The following is a 15,605-nucleotide window of genomic DNA, read 5'->3' on the forward strand; positions in this document are numbered from 1 at the left end:
GCTCCCGCGGCATATGGAGGTTCCCAGGCTAGGGGTTGAATCGGAGCTGTAGCCACCAGCCTACGCCAGAGCCACAGCAACTTGGGATCCGAGCCGCATCTGCAACCTACACCACAGCTCACGGCAACGCCGGATCCTTAACCCACTGAGCAAGGGCAGGGACCGAACCCACAACCTCATGGTTCCTAGTCGGATTCGTTAACCACTGCGCCAAGACGGGAATTCCCCAGATGCAGTTTTTGATCCCTGGCCTTGCTCAGTGGGTTGCGGTGAGCTGCGGTGTAGGTCCCCTATGCGGCTGGGGACCCCACGGTGCTGTGGCAGTGGCTCGGATTTGACCCCCAGCCTGGGAGCTTCCACGTGCTGCAAGTGTGGCCTTAAAAAGCAAATAAATAAATAATGAAATAAAATAAAAATACAATCTGTGTCCTGTCTTAGGATTCAGTTGATATATTTATTTTGTATTCAGGGAGCTGGCTCGACTTTTAAAAAAATTCTGGAGTTCCCGTCGTGGCGCAGTGGTTAACGAATCCGACTAGGAACCATGCGGTTGCGGGTTCGGTCCCTGCCCTTGCTCAGTGGGTTAAAGGATCCGGCGTTGCCGTGAGCTGTGGTGTAGGTCTCAGACGCGGCTCGGACCCTGTGTTGCTGTGGCTGTGGTGTAGGCCGACGGCTACAGCTCCGATTCAACCCCTAGCCTGGGAACCTCCATATGCCGCGGGAGCGGCCCAAGAAATGGCAAAAAGACCAAAAAATAAATAAATAAATAAAAATTAAAAAATTCTATAGCTTATCTGCCCTATAATTTATCTGGACATTGTTTTGGGTTTGATAATTTGAAAATTCATAAAGGTCATGGTTATCTTAGAAACACTGTTTCCCACGGAGGGCTACCCCTCCTTTGGTTTGGCCCAAACGGTGGGGGATGGATATTTCTCCTGGCTTCTCTGCCGCTCTGTCTCCCATCAACATCTCCCTCTACCGCCCCCCTGTGGCGGCCCTGGCCCCTGAGTCTCCCCGCAGCCTGTTCTCTGACCCTGTCCTGGACCCCTTGCGCAAATCCTCTTAGACCAGGACGGCCTCCGCAGAGCAGAGAGAGAATTAGATCAGATCTGGGAGGGGGGCACACGTGGTGGGTTCTGGAGGCTGCGCGGGGGACGGGGCGGGGGGGGGGGGAAGCAGGGGCGGGGAGACACTGCCGGGATATAATGAAAGCCCCTCCTGCTTATGTGGTAGATCCTGGCGGGACAAACACACCAACAAAACCACGGGAACGCCGTCCCATTCAAACCCTGACACTGGTCGGGAGGGCAGGGGGGATCTAGTGTTCCATCTGTTCCAGGAGAGGGAGCTGAGGTGAGGAAGTCCCGTGGGCATTCTGGGGCCAGGGGAGGAAGGGATAAAGTTTAGATTGATCCTGGGCAGTGGGGAGAGAGGGTGGTGGCTAGGGATCCCACATCCTCCCCCCCCCTCTTTCTTTTGCCTTTCCTGTGGCAAGTGGGAGTTCCTGAGACCAGGGATGGACCTGGAGCCACAGCTGCAACCAGAGCCGCAACAGTGACAGTGCCCAGATCCTTTATCACTAGGCCACCTGGGAACGCCATTCCTGTCCACGTGTCACTTAGGCCAGTTTTCTTTTTAGGAGGGCCTATTATGAACAACGTTTTAAAAATTCAGTTTCCAATTATACTTTGCCACTATATTGCAGTACAATTCATTTGTGTGGGTTGATCTTAAGTCCTACAATTTTGCTCATTAGATCTAGGTGGGGTTTTTTTTGTTGTTTTTTTTTTTTGATTCTATGATGTCTGCAAATAAGGACAATTTTCTTTCTTTCTTTTTTTTTTAGGGGCTGCACCCGTGGCATATGGAGTTTCCCGGGCTAGGGGTCACATTGGAGCTGCCACTGCCAGCGTACACCACAGCCACAGCAACACTGGATCTGCAGATCATGGCAATGCCGGATCCTTAACTCATGCGGGCCAGGGATTGAACCTGCATCCTCATGGATACGAGTCGGGTTCTTAAACTGCTGAGCCACAACGGGAACTCCAGGACAGTTTTATTTCTATTTTTCCAAGCTGTGTGACTTTTCTTTCCTTTTCCTGCCTTTTTCACGTTGACTACGAGTTCCAGCACGCTAGTACACGGAGCGCTGATAAACATCCTTGTCTGGTTCCCGTCTTAGAGAGAAAGCGTTGCCGTATTATTAAGTATGATATTAGTCATCAGCGTTTTCCCTTAGGCATAGAAAGTCTTTTCTTAGTTTGCTGAAAGTTTTTTTTTTTTTTAAATCAAGAATGTATATTGAGGGCAGGAGCTCCTGTTGTGGCGCACAGGGATGAATCCAACTAGTATCCATGAGGACATGGGTTCGATTCCTGGCCTCACTCAGTGGGTGGGGGATCCAGTGTTGCTGGGAGCTGTGGTGTAGGACCCAGATGTGGCTCAGATCTGGCTCAGCTGTGGCTGTGGTGGTGGCCAGCAGCGGAAACTCTTGATTCCACCCCTAGGCTGGGAACTTCCGTATGCCTCGGGTTTGGTCCTAAAAAGCAAAACACAGAATATAACTGGGTCACCATGCTGTACAGTAGAAAATTGACAGAACACTCTAAACCAGCTACAATGGAAAAAAAATTAAAAATCGTTATATTAAAAAAAACCCACAATTTATATTAAGGGAGTTCCCATTGTGGCTTAGCAGAAACTAACCCAACAAATATCCATAAGGATGTGGGTTTGATCCTTGGCCTCGCTCAGTGGGTTAAGGATCTGGCGTTGCTATGGGCCGAGGCATAGGTCATAGATGGGGCTTGGATCCTGTGTTGCTATGGCTGTGATGTCGGCTGGTAGCTGCAGCTCTGATTTGACTCCTGGCCCGGGAACTTCAAAAGTGGCCCTTAAAAGAAAAAGAAAATCCTGGGATGCCGCACAGTGAATTAGGGGTGCCCTGAACATTTTAAAACCATCCGGTCGTCAAAGATGCAGAGACTCGATCACTCAAAGCTCCAGGATGAAACAAGAGGTTTTTGTGTAATTAGCCCCCATCATTCACATGTGCAAGGACAGGTGAGCGAATATCAATATCCATAGAGGATTGGGAAGTTTGTGAACATTATTGCCATGGGAACAGCTCTTGAGGAAGATCTGCCATCTTCTCCTGGAATAGTTTATCAAAGGCTTCGGCTTGGGCCACCGTGAAGTAGTTTTTCCAGTCCCCAGGAGTGCCTGACAAACATAACATAGAGACTCAGATCAGGTCTAGGGGTCCGTCTCAAACCCCCAATACTTAGCCTCCTGGATCTATTCCTTCTATCGTCTTGACATGGAAATCACAGCTCATACAGCCGATTGTCTAATGGTTCGTTGGTGAGCTTTTATACTGCCTGGCAGGTGCACCCGTTTGCACTTCTGCCTGCTTGGAAACAAACTCCCACATTCTCCCCCATCCCGACTCACCTTGTACATAATTCATCAGCAATAATGGGATTCTATTTTCTTTTTCTTTTTTCTTTTCTTTTTTTATGTGTGTGTGTCTTTTTAGGGCCACACCGCAGCATATGGGAGTTCCCAGGCCAGGGGTGGAATCAGAGCTGTAGCTGCCGGCCGACACCACAGCCACAGCAATGCCAGATCCGAGCTGTGTCTGTGACGTACAGCACAACTCATGGAAATGCTGGGTCCTTAACCCACTGAGTGAGAACAGGAATTGAACCCGCATCCTCATGGATCCTAGTCGGGTTGGTTACTGCTGAGCTGCAGTGGGAACTCCAGGAATGCACTATTAATATGTCTGTTTTACAGACAAAAAAAATGACCTGGGGAAGTTAGAGTTAGAAATTAATGAACGTAGATTTGAAGCCAAAGATTTTGACTCCAGAAGCTATACTCTGAATTAAATGATATTATTATTTTATGTTATATGCAACAGCAATACGTATGACTTTATCAACTCAAAGAATATATTAAATTAATAACATGATAATCATATCTACATTAACAATATGCATATATAAATTACATTCTTTTATCTGTATTGAGGCATTATAACAGAATGTTTAATCAGGAGTTCTCATTGTGCCCCAGTGAAAACAAATCCAACTGGTAACCATGAGGTTGCAGGTTCAATTCCTGGCCTTGTTCAAGAAGAGGGGTTAAGGATCTGGCGTTGCTGTGGCTGTGGCGCAGGCCAGCAGCTGTAGCTCCAATGTGACCCCGAGCCTGGGAACCCCATATGCCGTGAGCATGGCCCTAAAAAGCAAAAAAAAAAAAATAAAGAAGAAGAAGAAGGTTTAGTCAATGATTGGTGCCCTATAAACCGCCACTTTACTTTCATGCTCATTATGATCTTCATTATTTGAACAGTTTTTAATATTATCGATGTCTTGGGCTCGTGTATTATCCATAACACACTTGACTTTTAGAAGCCAGAGGTACCAGCATCTTTGTAACTTCACTATGGCCACTGCCTCTCAAACACTGGTTGAGATGAAAGAATTCAATGTGGCTGTGAAGGTGCTTCAAGCTCTAAATCCTACCCCTTCTCCAAATCTGATGTATCTTTCAGATGTAAATTTCTGTTTCTGTGTCTCCTGAGTCCTTCTCCCTTTAAAAATCTCCCCAAACTCTTGTGTCTTGGTTTTCTAGAGCTGCTGTAACAAGGTACCAAAGACTAGGAGGCTTAAACAACAAAAAGGCGAGTTCCCATCATGGCTCAGTGGAAGCGAACCCAACTAGTATCCAGGAGGATGCAGGTTCAATCCCTGGCCCCACTCAGTGAGTTGAGGATCCGGCGCTGCCGAGAGCTGTGGTGTAGGTTGCAGACAAGGCTCGGATCTGGCGTTGCTGGGGCTGTGGTGTCGGCCAGCGGCTGTAGCTCCGATTCAACCCCTACCCTGGGAACCTCCATATGCCCGGCGGGGGTGGGGGAGGGGAGGGGGACCTAAAAAAAAAAAAAAAAAAAAAAGATCAAAATACATTTGCTCCGTTCCAGCTGCCCTGGAGTCTTAACCCATTCTCCTATCCTCTGAGAGATTTGGAAAGGCGAGTATTTTCTTTACCTTTTCTCAAAAGACATCCAGTGTCCCCAAGATGCAAACCCTTCAGGAGGGAAAAATTGGACATGTTGTTTTCTTTCATGACCTGGAAGGAGCTGTTTTCGACGACCGAGCTCAGTTCCTCGGGTTCTAGCTTCTTCCCCAGGAACTGGCAGATTTTCTCTACGGCGCTTCTCGTGTCCTCGGGGGAGAGAAAATAAGAGAGTATGTGGCAGAGGAAGGAGGCGGCCACGGAGAGGAGGAGGGGGGATCCCAGGAGGGAGGGGGAGAGGAAAGAGACAAGCAATGGACAGAAGGGGGAAAGGATGGAGTTGGATGGGACCAGGGGGAAGGAAGGAGAAAAGGTCAAGAAGAAGGACCACAAAGTGAAAGAGAGAAAGCTTCTCATGGATTCCCCCGGATAATCGCACTCAGGACCCCTCGAAAGTAAAACACTGCATTTTCTTTTCTCTTTTCTTTTCTTTTCCTTTCTTTTCTTTTCTTTCCTTTCTTCCTTCCTCCCTCCCTTCCTTCCTTTCTTTCTCTCTCTCTTTCTTTCCTTCCTTCTCTTTTTAGGGCCCCACCTGCAGCATATGGAGGTTCCTAGGCTAGGGGTCCAATCAGAGCTGCAGCTGCTGGTCTACACCCCAGTCACAGCAACACCAGATCCAAGACGAGTCTGTGACCTACACCACAGCTCCTGGCAAGGCTGGATCCTTAACCCACGATCTAGGCCAGGGATCGAACCCACAACCTCATGAATACTAGTCGTGTTCGTTACAACGGAGTGACAACTCCAAACACTGCATTTTCGAAAGAGACCTTGGAAGGGCTTCTAGACAATTATGACAAGATTAGGGGAGGAGAGGTTCAGGGAGAACTGGAAAAAAATGCAAGGAATTGATTTCAAACCTTGGCTATTCGTTCAAGGAATATTGTTTTTCATAAGTAACATTTGAATAACACAGTAGAATTTTACCATATATTCGTATATATTTTTGTTTGTTTTTTCCTTTTTTGGCTGCACCAGTGGCACATGGAAGTTCCTGGGCCAGGGATCAAATCTTAGCTGAATCTGAAGCAATGTCAGATACTTAACCCACTGCGCCACAGTGGGAAAGCCTTATTATGTTATATATTATCTCAATAATTAGTACTCAGCACAGGATCCTGGGAGATTATTACAAGAAAATGGATTTTGGAGTTCCCACTGTGGTACAGTGGGTTAAGAATCCAACAGCAGGAGTTCCCGTCGTGGCGTAGTGGTTGACGAATCCGACTAGGAACCATGAGGTTGCAGGTTCGGTCCCTGGCCTTGCTCAGTGGGTTAACGATCCGGCGTTGCCGTGAGCTGTGGTGTAGGTTGCAGACACAGCTCGGATCCCGCGTTGCTGTGGCTCTGGCGTAGGCCGGTGGCTACAGCTCCGATTCAACCCCTAACCTGGGAACCTCCATATGCCACCGGAGCGGCCCAAGAAATAGCAACAACAACAACAAAAAGACAAAAGACAAAAAAAAAAAAAAAAAAAAAAAAGAGAATCCAACAGCAGCAGCTTGGGTTGCTGTGGAGGTGTGGGTTTTGTCCCCAGCCTGGCACAGTGGGTTAAAGGATCTGGTGTTGCCACAGCTGCTATGTAAGCTGCAGCTGCATCTTGGATTCAGTCCCTGGCCTGGGAACTTCCATGCGCTGTGGGTACAGCCATAAAAACAAACAAACAAACAAGATAGAAAGAAAACGGATTTTATAACCAGAAAAGATTTGTTTTGAATCACAGCCTTTCCTCGTACAGCCATATTTGCCTTAAGTTTTTGTCTTTATTCCAAACACACCACTGTAGAAATTACTACGATAAAAGCTCCTTTTGTGGCTTGAAAGCATCATTACAGGAAGAAAAGGAGCATATGCCTGAGGTAGTGAAACTTGTTACAAAGGGTTCCTTGGTAAAAATAATATTCTTGTGGAGGCCATGGAAGTTTGAATAGAAGAACCCAGAAGAAAATGATAGCAGTTGCATTTCCCTTCGGCATATGGAAGTTCCCAGGCTAGGGGGTCCAATCAGAGTGACAGCTGCTGGCCTACACCACGGCCACAGCAATGCAGGATCCAAGCGGTGTCTGTGACCTATGCTGCAGCTTGTGGCAATGTGGGATCCTTAACCCAGTGATCGAGGCCAGGGATCGAACTCACATCCTCACGGACACTATGTCAGGTTCCTAACCTGCTGAGCCACAGCGGGAACTCCCTGTTATTTTCTCTTTTGTCCAAGATGCCACTAGTAGGTGAAGTTCTTCCTACAGCTGAATCGCCTTCATTGGGTTTGAGCATCATCTGACTGCTTTCCTATCCATCCCTGGTCAGTTCAGCACGTGGCTTGAGTATAACCACACAGATTGATTTCACGAGTTTGTTTTTCTCCAGTCAGACCACCTGGAGTGTCAGACAGCTGAACCAACCTCTGGAACCCAACTTGCTTCTACTCGTCCCCCTCTTCTTTCTCAGACCCCTCCCACCACTAAGTTATCACCAACCTCTAGAAATCACAGGACCAGATGCCAGTATGAGCACAAGCTATCCTCCTCTGACTCAGTGCATGAAAAAGTCCCTCTAGGTGTTGTGAGATGGACCAAAGAATAGAGTTCCTGTTGTGGCTCAGGGGGTTAAGAATCCGACTCGTATCCACGAGGATGCAGGTTCGATCCCCGGCCTCACTCCATGCATTCAGGATTCTGCAGTGCCGCAAGCTGTGGTGCAGGTCGCCAATGCAGCTTGGATCGGGTGTGGCTGTGGCTGTGGCATAGGGGGCGGCTGTGGTGTAGGTGGCAGCTGTGGCTCCAGTGTGACCCCTAGCCTGGGAACTTCCACGGGCCTTGGATGTGGCGCTACTAAGAAAACAAACAAAAAAACACGTGCAAAAAGAGCACAGAGCTTGTGGAGTATTCACTGGAATCAGGGCAGCGAAGACCAGGTTGCTAGGCTCCTTCCTAAAGACCATTCACAAGGCTCCACTTTGGAGAAGGTGGAACAGAGACGGAGGGAGTGGAGGGAGGCTGGAGGGAGTGGAGATGCTGGGCCGGGGGGGGGGGGGGGGAAAGAGTGCGAACTCGAAGAACGGCAGGTACCCGTTTCAGCTCTTCATAGCTGAGTATCAGGACGTTCTCCTTGTCTCGCATGGGCAACCAGCCACGAATGTGGTCAAACCATGATCCATAGGGCACTGTGTGGAGAGAGGCAGAGAGAATCAGTCATGAGACTATGAAGGCAGCGATCCAGATTCAGCGCTGATGCCCGTGGGCACAGTCACCAGCACGAAGCCTGTTATGACTATTTGCTGAATACCTTGGTATTCTCCGATGTCATCCCTTTGCCTTTTAACAAGTCTACTTCATTCCTAGCAGGGTTTTTTTTTTGCGTTGCACCCCTGCCCCCCAGTCGCACCCGTGGCATATGAGAGTGCCCAGGTTAGGGGTCAAATAGGAGCTGCAGCTGAGGTCTACCCTGCAGCTGGGGCAACGCTGGATCCAAGCCACATCCGCAACCTACGCTGGAGCTTGCGGCAACGCTGGATCCTTAACCCACTGAGCGAGGCCAGGGATGGCATCTGCACCCTCATGGATATGAGCCGGGTTCTTAACCCACTGAGCCACAGTGGGAACTCCTGGAGCAGATTCTGTGCTCAGTTTTCAAGGGTCTCTAAGGAGATCCTGAGGAATGGAATTTTTCTCACCCCTCATCTGTTCAGCATTTAGAATGTTTGGTGGTCAGTACATTTCCACAGCCTTTGCTTTCTTTCCACTGTCTTCTTGTCTTATTCTTTCCTGTCGTAATTATTATTCCTTTGGAAATTATCTGTCTTTCTTCTGGTTTAAGGTTTCTTTCCCTCTTTCTTCCTTCCTCCCTCCCTCCCTCTCCTTTCTTTCTTCTTTCTTTTTCTTTCCTTTTTTCGGATCCCGGGTTGCTGTGGCTGTGGTGTAGGCCGAGAGCTACAGCTCTGATTCGACTTCTAGCCTGGGAACCTCCATATGCCTCAGGTATGGCCCTAAAAAGCAAAACAAACCAAAAAAAAAGAAACATGACCTCCAGGCTTCAAAGGTTGAACACTAAAGCTGAGGGCGAGAAAACTAGGAATAGATACGTAACAGATGATTGCAACATAGCCTGGAAGCGCCAAGGAACAGGCAGGTGCAGATTCCGATAAAGAGCAGATGATACTCAGCCATAAAAAAAAAAAAGACTAACCAATGCCATTTGCAGCAAGACTGATGGAACTGGAGATTCTCATACTCAGTGAAGTATGCCAGAAAGATAAAAGACAAATACCACAGCATATCACTTACTTGTGGAGTTGAAAATAGGGCCCAGGGAGTTCCCACTGTAGCTCAGCAGAAACAAATCTGACTAGTAGCCATGAGGATGTGGGTTTGATCCCTGGCCTCGCTCACTGGGTTAAGGATCCAGCATTGCCATACGCTGTGGTGTAGGTGTCAGATGCTGCTTGGACCCTGTGTTGCTGTGGCTGTGGCTATGGCTGTGGCTGGCAGCTCTAGCTCTAATGGGACTCCTGGCAGATATGTAGATTTAGAAAATTTGGATTCTGATGGTGATGGACCCTAATACCCTTGCCTTGGTGAGATGTAGAGACATCAAGTTGAGTTCAGTAAAGAAAAAAATATATACATACATGTATGGGTAACTTGGTCCCCATGCTGTACAGCGGAAAAAAAAAAAAGAAAAAAAGATCTGATAAAAGACTGTGGCAACTCCCTGCTTCCATATTTTATGGTCACTCACCATTTCCTTGGATGAACCATTCAAAATATTGTTCCAGTGACTCTGGTCTCTTAACTAAATTTGTAGACTTCCAGAAAAAATAACCAGACACAATAATATCTCTGGGATTTCTGATGATGTAAATCATCTGAAAGAGAAACATCAGACAATGAAAAATCAATACAGTCCCTTCCCAACCTTCTTGATTTTCATGAAAGTGGAGAAAAGCCAATTGCTAGAAAATGCCCATTAAATATCAATGGATTCTTTCAATAAATTAGTTATTTCCTTCATTAATCAAATGCATATATTTTAAAGTTCCTACCAACCAGTCACTGAGATGAAACTAAGCATATTCCAGAGGAAGAGGAAAGCATTGTCTTTGCCTTGGGGATATTATAGTTTATTCGTAGTGGGAAGAGCAATGAAAGATTTTTTTATATGTGAGTGATATTATATTTATGTCCTATAGTTTAAAGATTACTAATAGGAAACTAGATTAACAAACTATAATCTATAGTGGCTAACCTTATAGACACTGAGCAATACATATCCATCCACCATACAACATCATGAGCGACTCTCAGGAACATTAGTGTTGGGGGATTTCATGGAGAAGTCGTGATTTTTGACCCATGGACTTGACCCATGTTGCCCCTTCTGTCCTTGAATGGATGTACCATCTGCCTTCCCTGCACTGGCGTGTACCCAAGGACACAGTCTTGAGATAGTAATGTGGTGTGAGACTCTCTGGATTGTGTACGTGACCGAAGCCAATGAAAGCCTCTATATAAACTTTGACGATTGGGTGGGCAGGTGCAGAAAGCTATTCGTCTTGTGGTCGCCTAAGAGAAGCCTCATAAGGAAGTTCCCTTGCTTATTAAACCTGCTACCCACCAATCTCAAACAGCCACCTCTTCTTTTGGTCTCCTCCTGCCCTCTGCACTCGGGGGGACCAGTTTCAGATCACACCCGGCAAACTTCCGGGGACCTTGGGAACCAACGGTTATGTCAAGTGCCCAATGTTCAGAGAGTGTGTGTCTATGAAGTTCAAGAGCAAGCAAAACTAATCGATGAAGTTCAAAGTCTGGGGAGTGGTCCTCTCTGCAAGGGGGCGTTGCTGGGGGAGGTGCATGAGGAAACTTCCTGGGGAAGCAGAGATGTTCTACATTTGGATCTGGAAGGCAGTTGGCTCGTTGTGCACATATGTAAAGATTCACCAAGCTAATACCTGAGATTAGTGTGTGCGTGTGCATGCACGCGTGCGCACATGTGCGCGCACTCACGCACACACATGCAAGAACACTTGGCATGTGAACATCTGAGTCATACTCTAGATTCTGCACCAGCTTTTTTTCTTTGTGACATTATTCTAGACCCCATCTCTCTAGGTCTCAGCTTCCCCACACAGGTATTTAACAAACACCAATGAATCACCTGTAAATTGATGCATTATTTGGTTCCCAGGTTAGGGGTCGAATCAGAACTATAGCTGCGGGCCTACACCACAGCCACAGCAACACAGGCTCCAAGCCATGTCTGCCACCTGCACCACAGCTCACAGCAACACCAGATCCTTAACCCACTGAGCGAGGCCAGGAATCGAACCTGCGTCCTCACGGATGCTAGTCCGATTCGTTAACAGCTGAGCCACGATGGGAGCTCCCTGTACGGGCAACTCTGTTTGGTGCCTCTACTGAAGTGGCGGGAGACATGTACTGAATTAAGGTTGGCTAATTAATTTTTAGCACAACAAAGGGGGGGGGATTGCAGATACACACTTAAAAATTCTAGTTGGGGGAGTTCCCGTCGTGGCGCAGTGGTTAACAAATCCGACTAGGAACCATGGGGTTGCAGGTTCGATCCCTGGCCTTGCTCAGTGGGTTAAGGATCCGGCATTGCTGTGAGCTGTGGTGTAGGTCGAAGACACGGCTCGGATCTGGCGTTGCTGTGGCTCTGGTATAGACCAGAGGCTACAGCTCCAATTAGACCCCTAGCCTGGGAACTCCATGTGCCTCAGGAGTGGCCCTAGAAAAAGCAAAAGGACAAAACAAAAACAAAAAAAATATTCTTGTTGGTCTCGAAATGTGGATTTCTAAGATCGTGGCATCATTGTTTCACTTTGTTACTTTTGGCTAATATAAGCTGCGGAATGATCTACACCTTCTGCTAAATATGGATCATGGTATCACCAAATACAGAATCTCAGGCTCCAATCCATACCTACTGAATACACTTGCACTGCAACCAGATCGCCAGGGGATGCCTAGGAAAATGAAAGCTTGAGAAGCATCAAACCTGACTCAATTATTGTGAGCTGACCTTGGCCTTGGACTTGAAGAAAGCCTTGGGGAAGAGTTGGATGGGGAGGTGGGAACTGATGAGGCGTGGGCCTTCCTTGTTCTTGAGATTTTCATACCCAGAGATACTCTCTAGCCAGGGCGAGCGATCCCAGTTGGGTACAGACTGGATCCACTTGGTATCCCCCTTGGAGAGAATCAAGCAGATGATTTCAATCATCCAGTTGGTTCCTGGGTCCGGAAAGACACGTTATGGTCAGGCATCGTAATCTGACTTTTAAAAAGTTGTGAATAAAATATACAGCACAAAAAATGTGCCTTCTTAACCATTTTCAAGTGTACAGCTCAGTAGTATTAAGTATATTTACCTTGTCAAGCGATCAATCTCCAGGACAGTTTCGTCTTGCAAAACTGAAACTCTGGGAGTTCCCCTTGTGGCTCTGTGGAAATGAACCCGATAGCATCCAACAGGATGTGGGTTCCATCTCTGGCTTTGCTCAGTGGGTTAAAGATCCGGCATTGCAGTGAGCTGTGGTGGAGGTCGCAGATGCTGCTCAGATCCCACGTTGCTGTGGCTGTGGTGTAGCCCGGCGGTGGTAGCTCTGATCCAGCCCCTAGGCTGGGAACCTCCATATGCTGCAGGTTTGGCCCTAAAGAGCAAAACAAACAAAGAAAAAACAAAAGGCAAAACTGCAACTCTGCACCCCTTTAAACAACAACTCTCCATGAGCCCCTTCCCTGCCAGTCCTGGAAACCATTCTATTTTCTGCTTCTCATTTCTAATTTCCGACACCTCACTTAAGCAGACTCATACAGTGACTGGCTTATTTCACTTAGGATAATGTCTTCAGAGTCCACACAAGCTATAGTGTATGTCAGAACTTCATTCCTTTTTACGGCTGAATAGTATTCTATTTTATGCATAAGCCACATTTTGTTCATCCATTCATTTGTCAATGGACATTTGAGTTGCTTCTACCTTTTGGCTATTGGCTTAAATGCTTCTTTTTTTAGCCTTGCTGTGGCACCTGGGCCACAGCAGCAACCTGAGCCAATGCAGCAACAATGCTAGATCCTTAACCTACAGTGCCACAAGGGAACTTCTTGCTTAAATCCTGGAAGCGCTGAGTTCCCCTTGTAGCTCAGTGGGCTAAGGACCCAACATTGTCTCTGTGAGGATGCAGGTTCAATCCCTGGCTTCACACAGTGGGTTAAAGGATCCAGTATTGCTGCAACTGTGAGGCGTGTTGCAAGTGTGGCTCTGAACCAAAAGAGAAAAAACAAAAAACAAAAAACCCTTTGAATGTGTTCCCATTGCCCCTGAGTCCTTTGTTTGTTTGATTTGGTTTTGTTTTTGCTTTTTAGGGCCAAATCTGCAGCAGATGGAAGTTCCCAGGCTAGGGGTCCAATCGGAGCCTGTCTACACCACAGCCACAGCAATGCCAAATCCAAGCTGCATCTTCAACCTACACCACAGCTCGCGGCAACGCCGGGACCTTAACCCACTGAGCGAGGCCAGGGTTCAAACCTGTGTCCTCAAGGATGCTAGTCAGATACCTTTCCACTGAGCCAAGACAGGAACCCCTCCCAGTGCGTTTTGTTTTGTTTTCTTTTCTTTCGGGGCCACCCCTCAGTGTACAGCGTCCCCTAGCCAGGGATCAGATCCAAGCCACAGCTGTGACCTGCACGGCAGCTGTGACAAACGGCCAGATACTTAAGCCACCGTGCGGGGCAGGGGATGGACGGCACCCCAGCCTTCCAGAGACACTGCAGGTCTCATCGTGTCCCGGTGGGCACTCCCCACCTCCCACTGCTCCCCCTGCCCCCGACGCCACCCTCTGCAGTAGCCCCCCGCCCCCCAATGCATTGCCGGCATCTGGAAAGCATTGCATTTGTCTATGGAGCGAAGGCGTGTCATAGCCACAGCCCGTCTCAATGTCTGATCCTGCTTCCTTACCTGATTTGGGAAAAGTCAGTATTAAAACATCTTCCTCTTTAAATGTAAATTCCTCCCTCACCTCTTGCAGCATTTCAGGCGAGAGAATCTGTTTAGGAAAAAATATCCCTTCAAACCGCACCTCCTCTTCTGTCATGATGCTGAGTTCTTTGCGCCTCGTGGGAGCGTTTCAGCTGTCATTACTGCTGGACTGGGAGCTCCGTTTTTAGTAACGATACAATAATCATTAACCCCTCTCAGTGTGCTGAGGGTGTGCCGGCTGAGACAAATGGATGGCCACAAGACCGATGGCATTGAGCAAGCCTCAAGTCATGCAGTAACAGTGTGAACTTGGGAAAGGGAACCAGGAATTTTCTAACAAGCCCAGGGATGTAGAAATATGGCAAATTAAAAACATATTTCAGGGCGTTCACGTCATGGCTCAGATTTTTGGAAACGAATCTGACTAGCATCCATGTGGACACAGGTTTGATCCCTGGCCTCGCTCAGCGGGTGAAGGATCTGGCGTTGCTGGGAGCTGCGGTGTAGGTCACAGACGCAGCTCGGATCTGGGTGGCTGTGGCTGTGACCTAGGCCAGTGGCCACAGCTCCCATTTGACCTCTAGCCTGGGAACCTCCATATGCGGCGGTACAGACTTTAAAAAAATTTTTTTTAGGCCTTCCCGTGGTGTCGCAGTGCTAACAAACCTGATGAGTATCCATGAGGATGTAGGTTTGATCCCTGGCCTCGTTCCATGGGTTAAGCATCTGGCGTTGCCGTGAGCTGTGGTGCAGGTCGCAGATGAGGCTTGGATCTGGCGTGGCTGTGGCCAAGGCCGGCAGCTGCAGTTCTGATTCCGTCCCTGGCCTGGGAACCTCCATATGTCAGGGGTGCGGCCCTAAAAAGCCAAAAAAAAAAAAAAAAAAAAAGAAAAGAAAAGAAAAAGAAAATCTTTGTTTGCTTACAGGAAACTCCCTGAGCAGGCCCATCGGTGAACAGCTGCAGGAAGGGAGAAATGAACACACCCCATCTGGAGGGCAACCAGAACCAGATTTTTTCGACTTTAGGCCCTGCCCTTTCAGCATCAAAGAAGCCTGAATTCTAACTCAGGCAAGGTGGTTCCTTGGGACACAGGTGCCCTCTCTCCTTGGTCTGCTGGCTCCTGCCAGTCTGGGTTCTTTGGGCTCGTGGTCAGCATGTGATCAGCAGGCTTCCCGTGGGTGAGGGGCTTCGTTTCCGCCGAGCACCTGACAGATGTGTGTTAGGTGGTCCTGCATGTTCTTTCAGGAGGAACTGGGACTGCGTCCACATTGAACGATTTGCTTGTCCTTGTCCCTGCTTTCCTTCGCTTCCCTAACTAGTAATCGCTTGAGTCTGCTTTTTGGAATGTGGGAAGTCTGAGTTCCCACTGTGGTGGAAACAAACCTGAAAACGATTCCTTAAAAATGAATTCCAAAAAAAAAAAAAAAAAAAAGAAAGAAAAGAAACTGGGGACGTGAAAAGGCTTTTGTACACAGGAGGCTCTGCAGTGTCCCTCTTGGTTTCATGCTCTTAAATTTACAGA

General features: G+C 47.8%; 1 protein-coding gene across 4 annotated transcripts; it reads right to left on the minus strand.

Moving 5' to 3' along the window:
- Positions 1-3,007: 3,007 nt before the first annotated feature.
- On the minus strand, positions 3,008-15,456 carry SULT2A1 (sulfotransferase family 2A member 1). Of its 4 annotated transcripts, none has more exons than XM_084958703.1 (6): positions 14,749-15,456; positions 12,127-12,335; positions 9,826-9,952; positions 8,157-8,251; positions 5,061-5,238; positions 3,008-3,228 (listed from the first exon to the last, which is right to left on the minus strand). In XM_084958703.1, the coding sequence occupies exons 1-6, from the start codon at positions 14,795-14,797 to the stop codon at positions 3,116-3,118; spliced, it is 771 nt and encodes a 256-aa protein (XP_084814829.1). In that variant the 5' UTR covers positions 14,798-15,456; the 3' UTR covers positions 3,008-3,115.
- Positions 15,457-15,605: the final 149 nt, after the last annotated feature.

Source organism: Sus scrofa, chromosome 6 (genome assembly GCF_054392235.1).
Source record: "Sus scrofa isolate SSC_HxYL_T2T_F1_AM1 chromosome 6, Sscrofa_HxYL_maternal_Yorkshire_Landrace_v2.0, whole genome shotgun sequence".
NCBI classification, from domain to species: Eukaryota; Metazoa; Chordata; class Mammalia; order Artiodactyla; family Suidae; genus Sus; species Sus scrofa.

Excerpts from the sequence above, each read along its gene's own strand:
- SULT2A1 (XM_084958703.1), bottom strand. The coding sequence starts at position 14,797 with ATGGAACGAGGCCAGGGATCAAACCTACATCCTCATGGATACTCATCA. Across the intron at positions 8,252-9,825 it reads ATGGTTCATCCAAGGAAATG|TGCCCTATGGATCATGGTTT; the intron begins GTGAGTGACCAT and ends CTCTCCACACAG. Across the intron at positions 5,239-8,156 it reads GCTATGAAGAGCTGAAACGG|GACACGAGAAGCGCCGTAGA; the intron begins GTACCTGCCGTT and ends CTCTCCCCCGAG.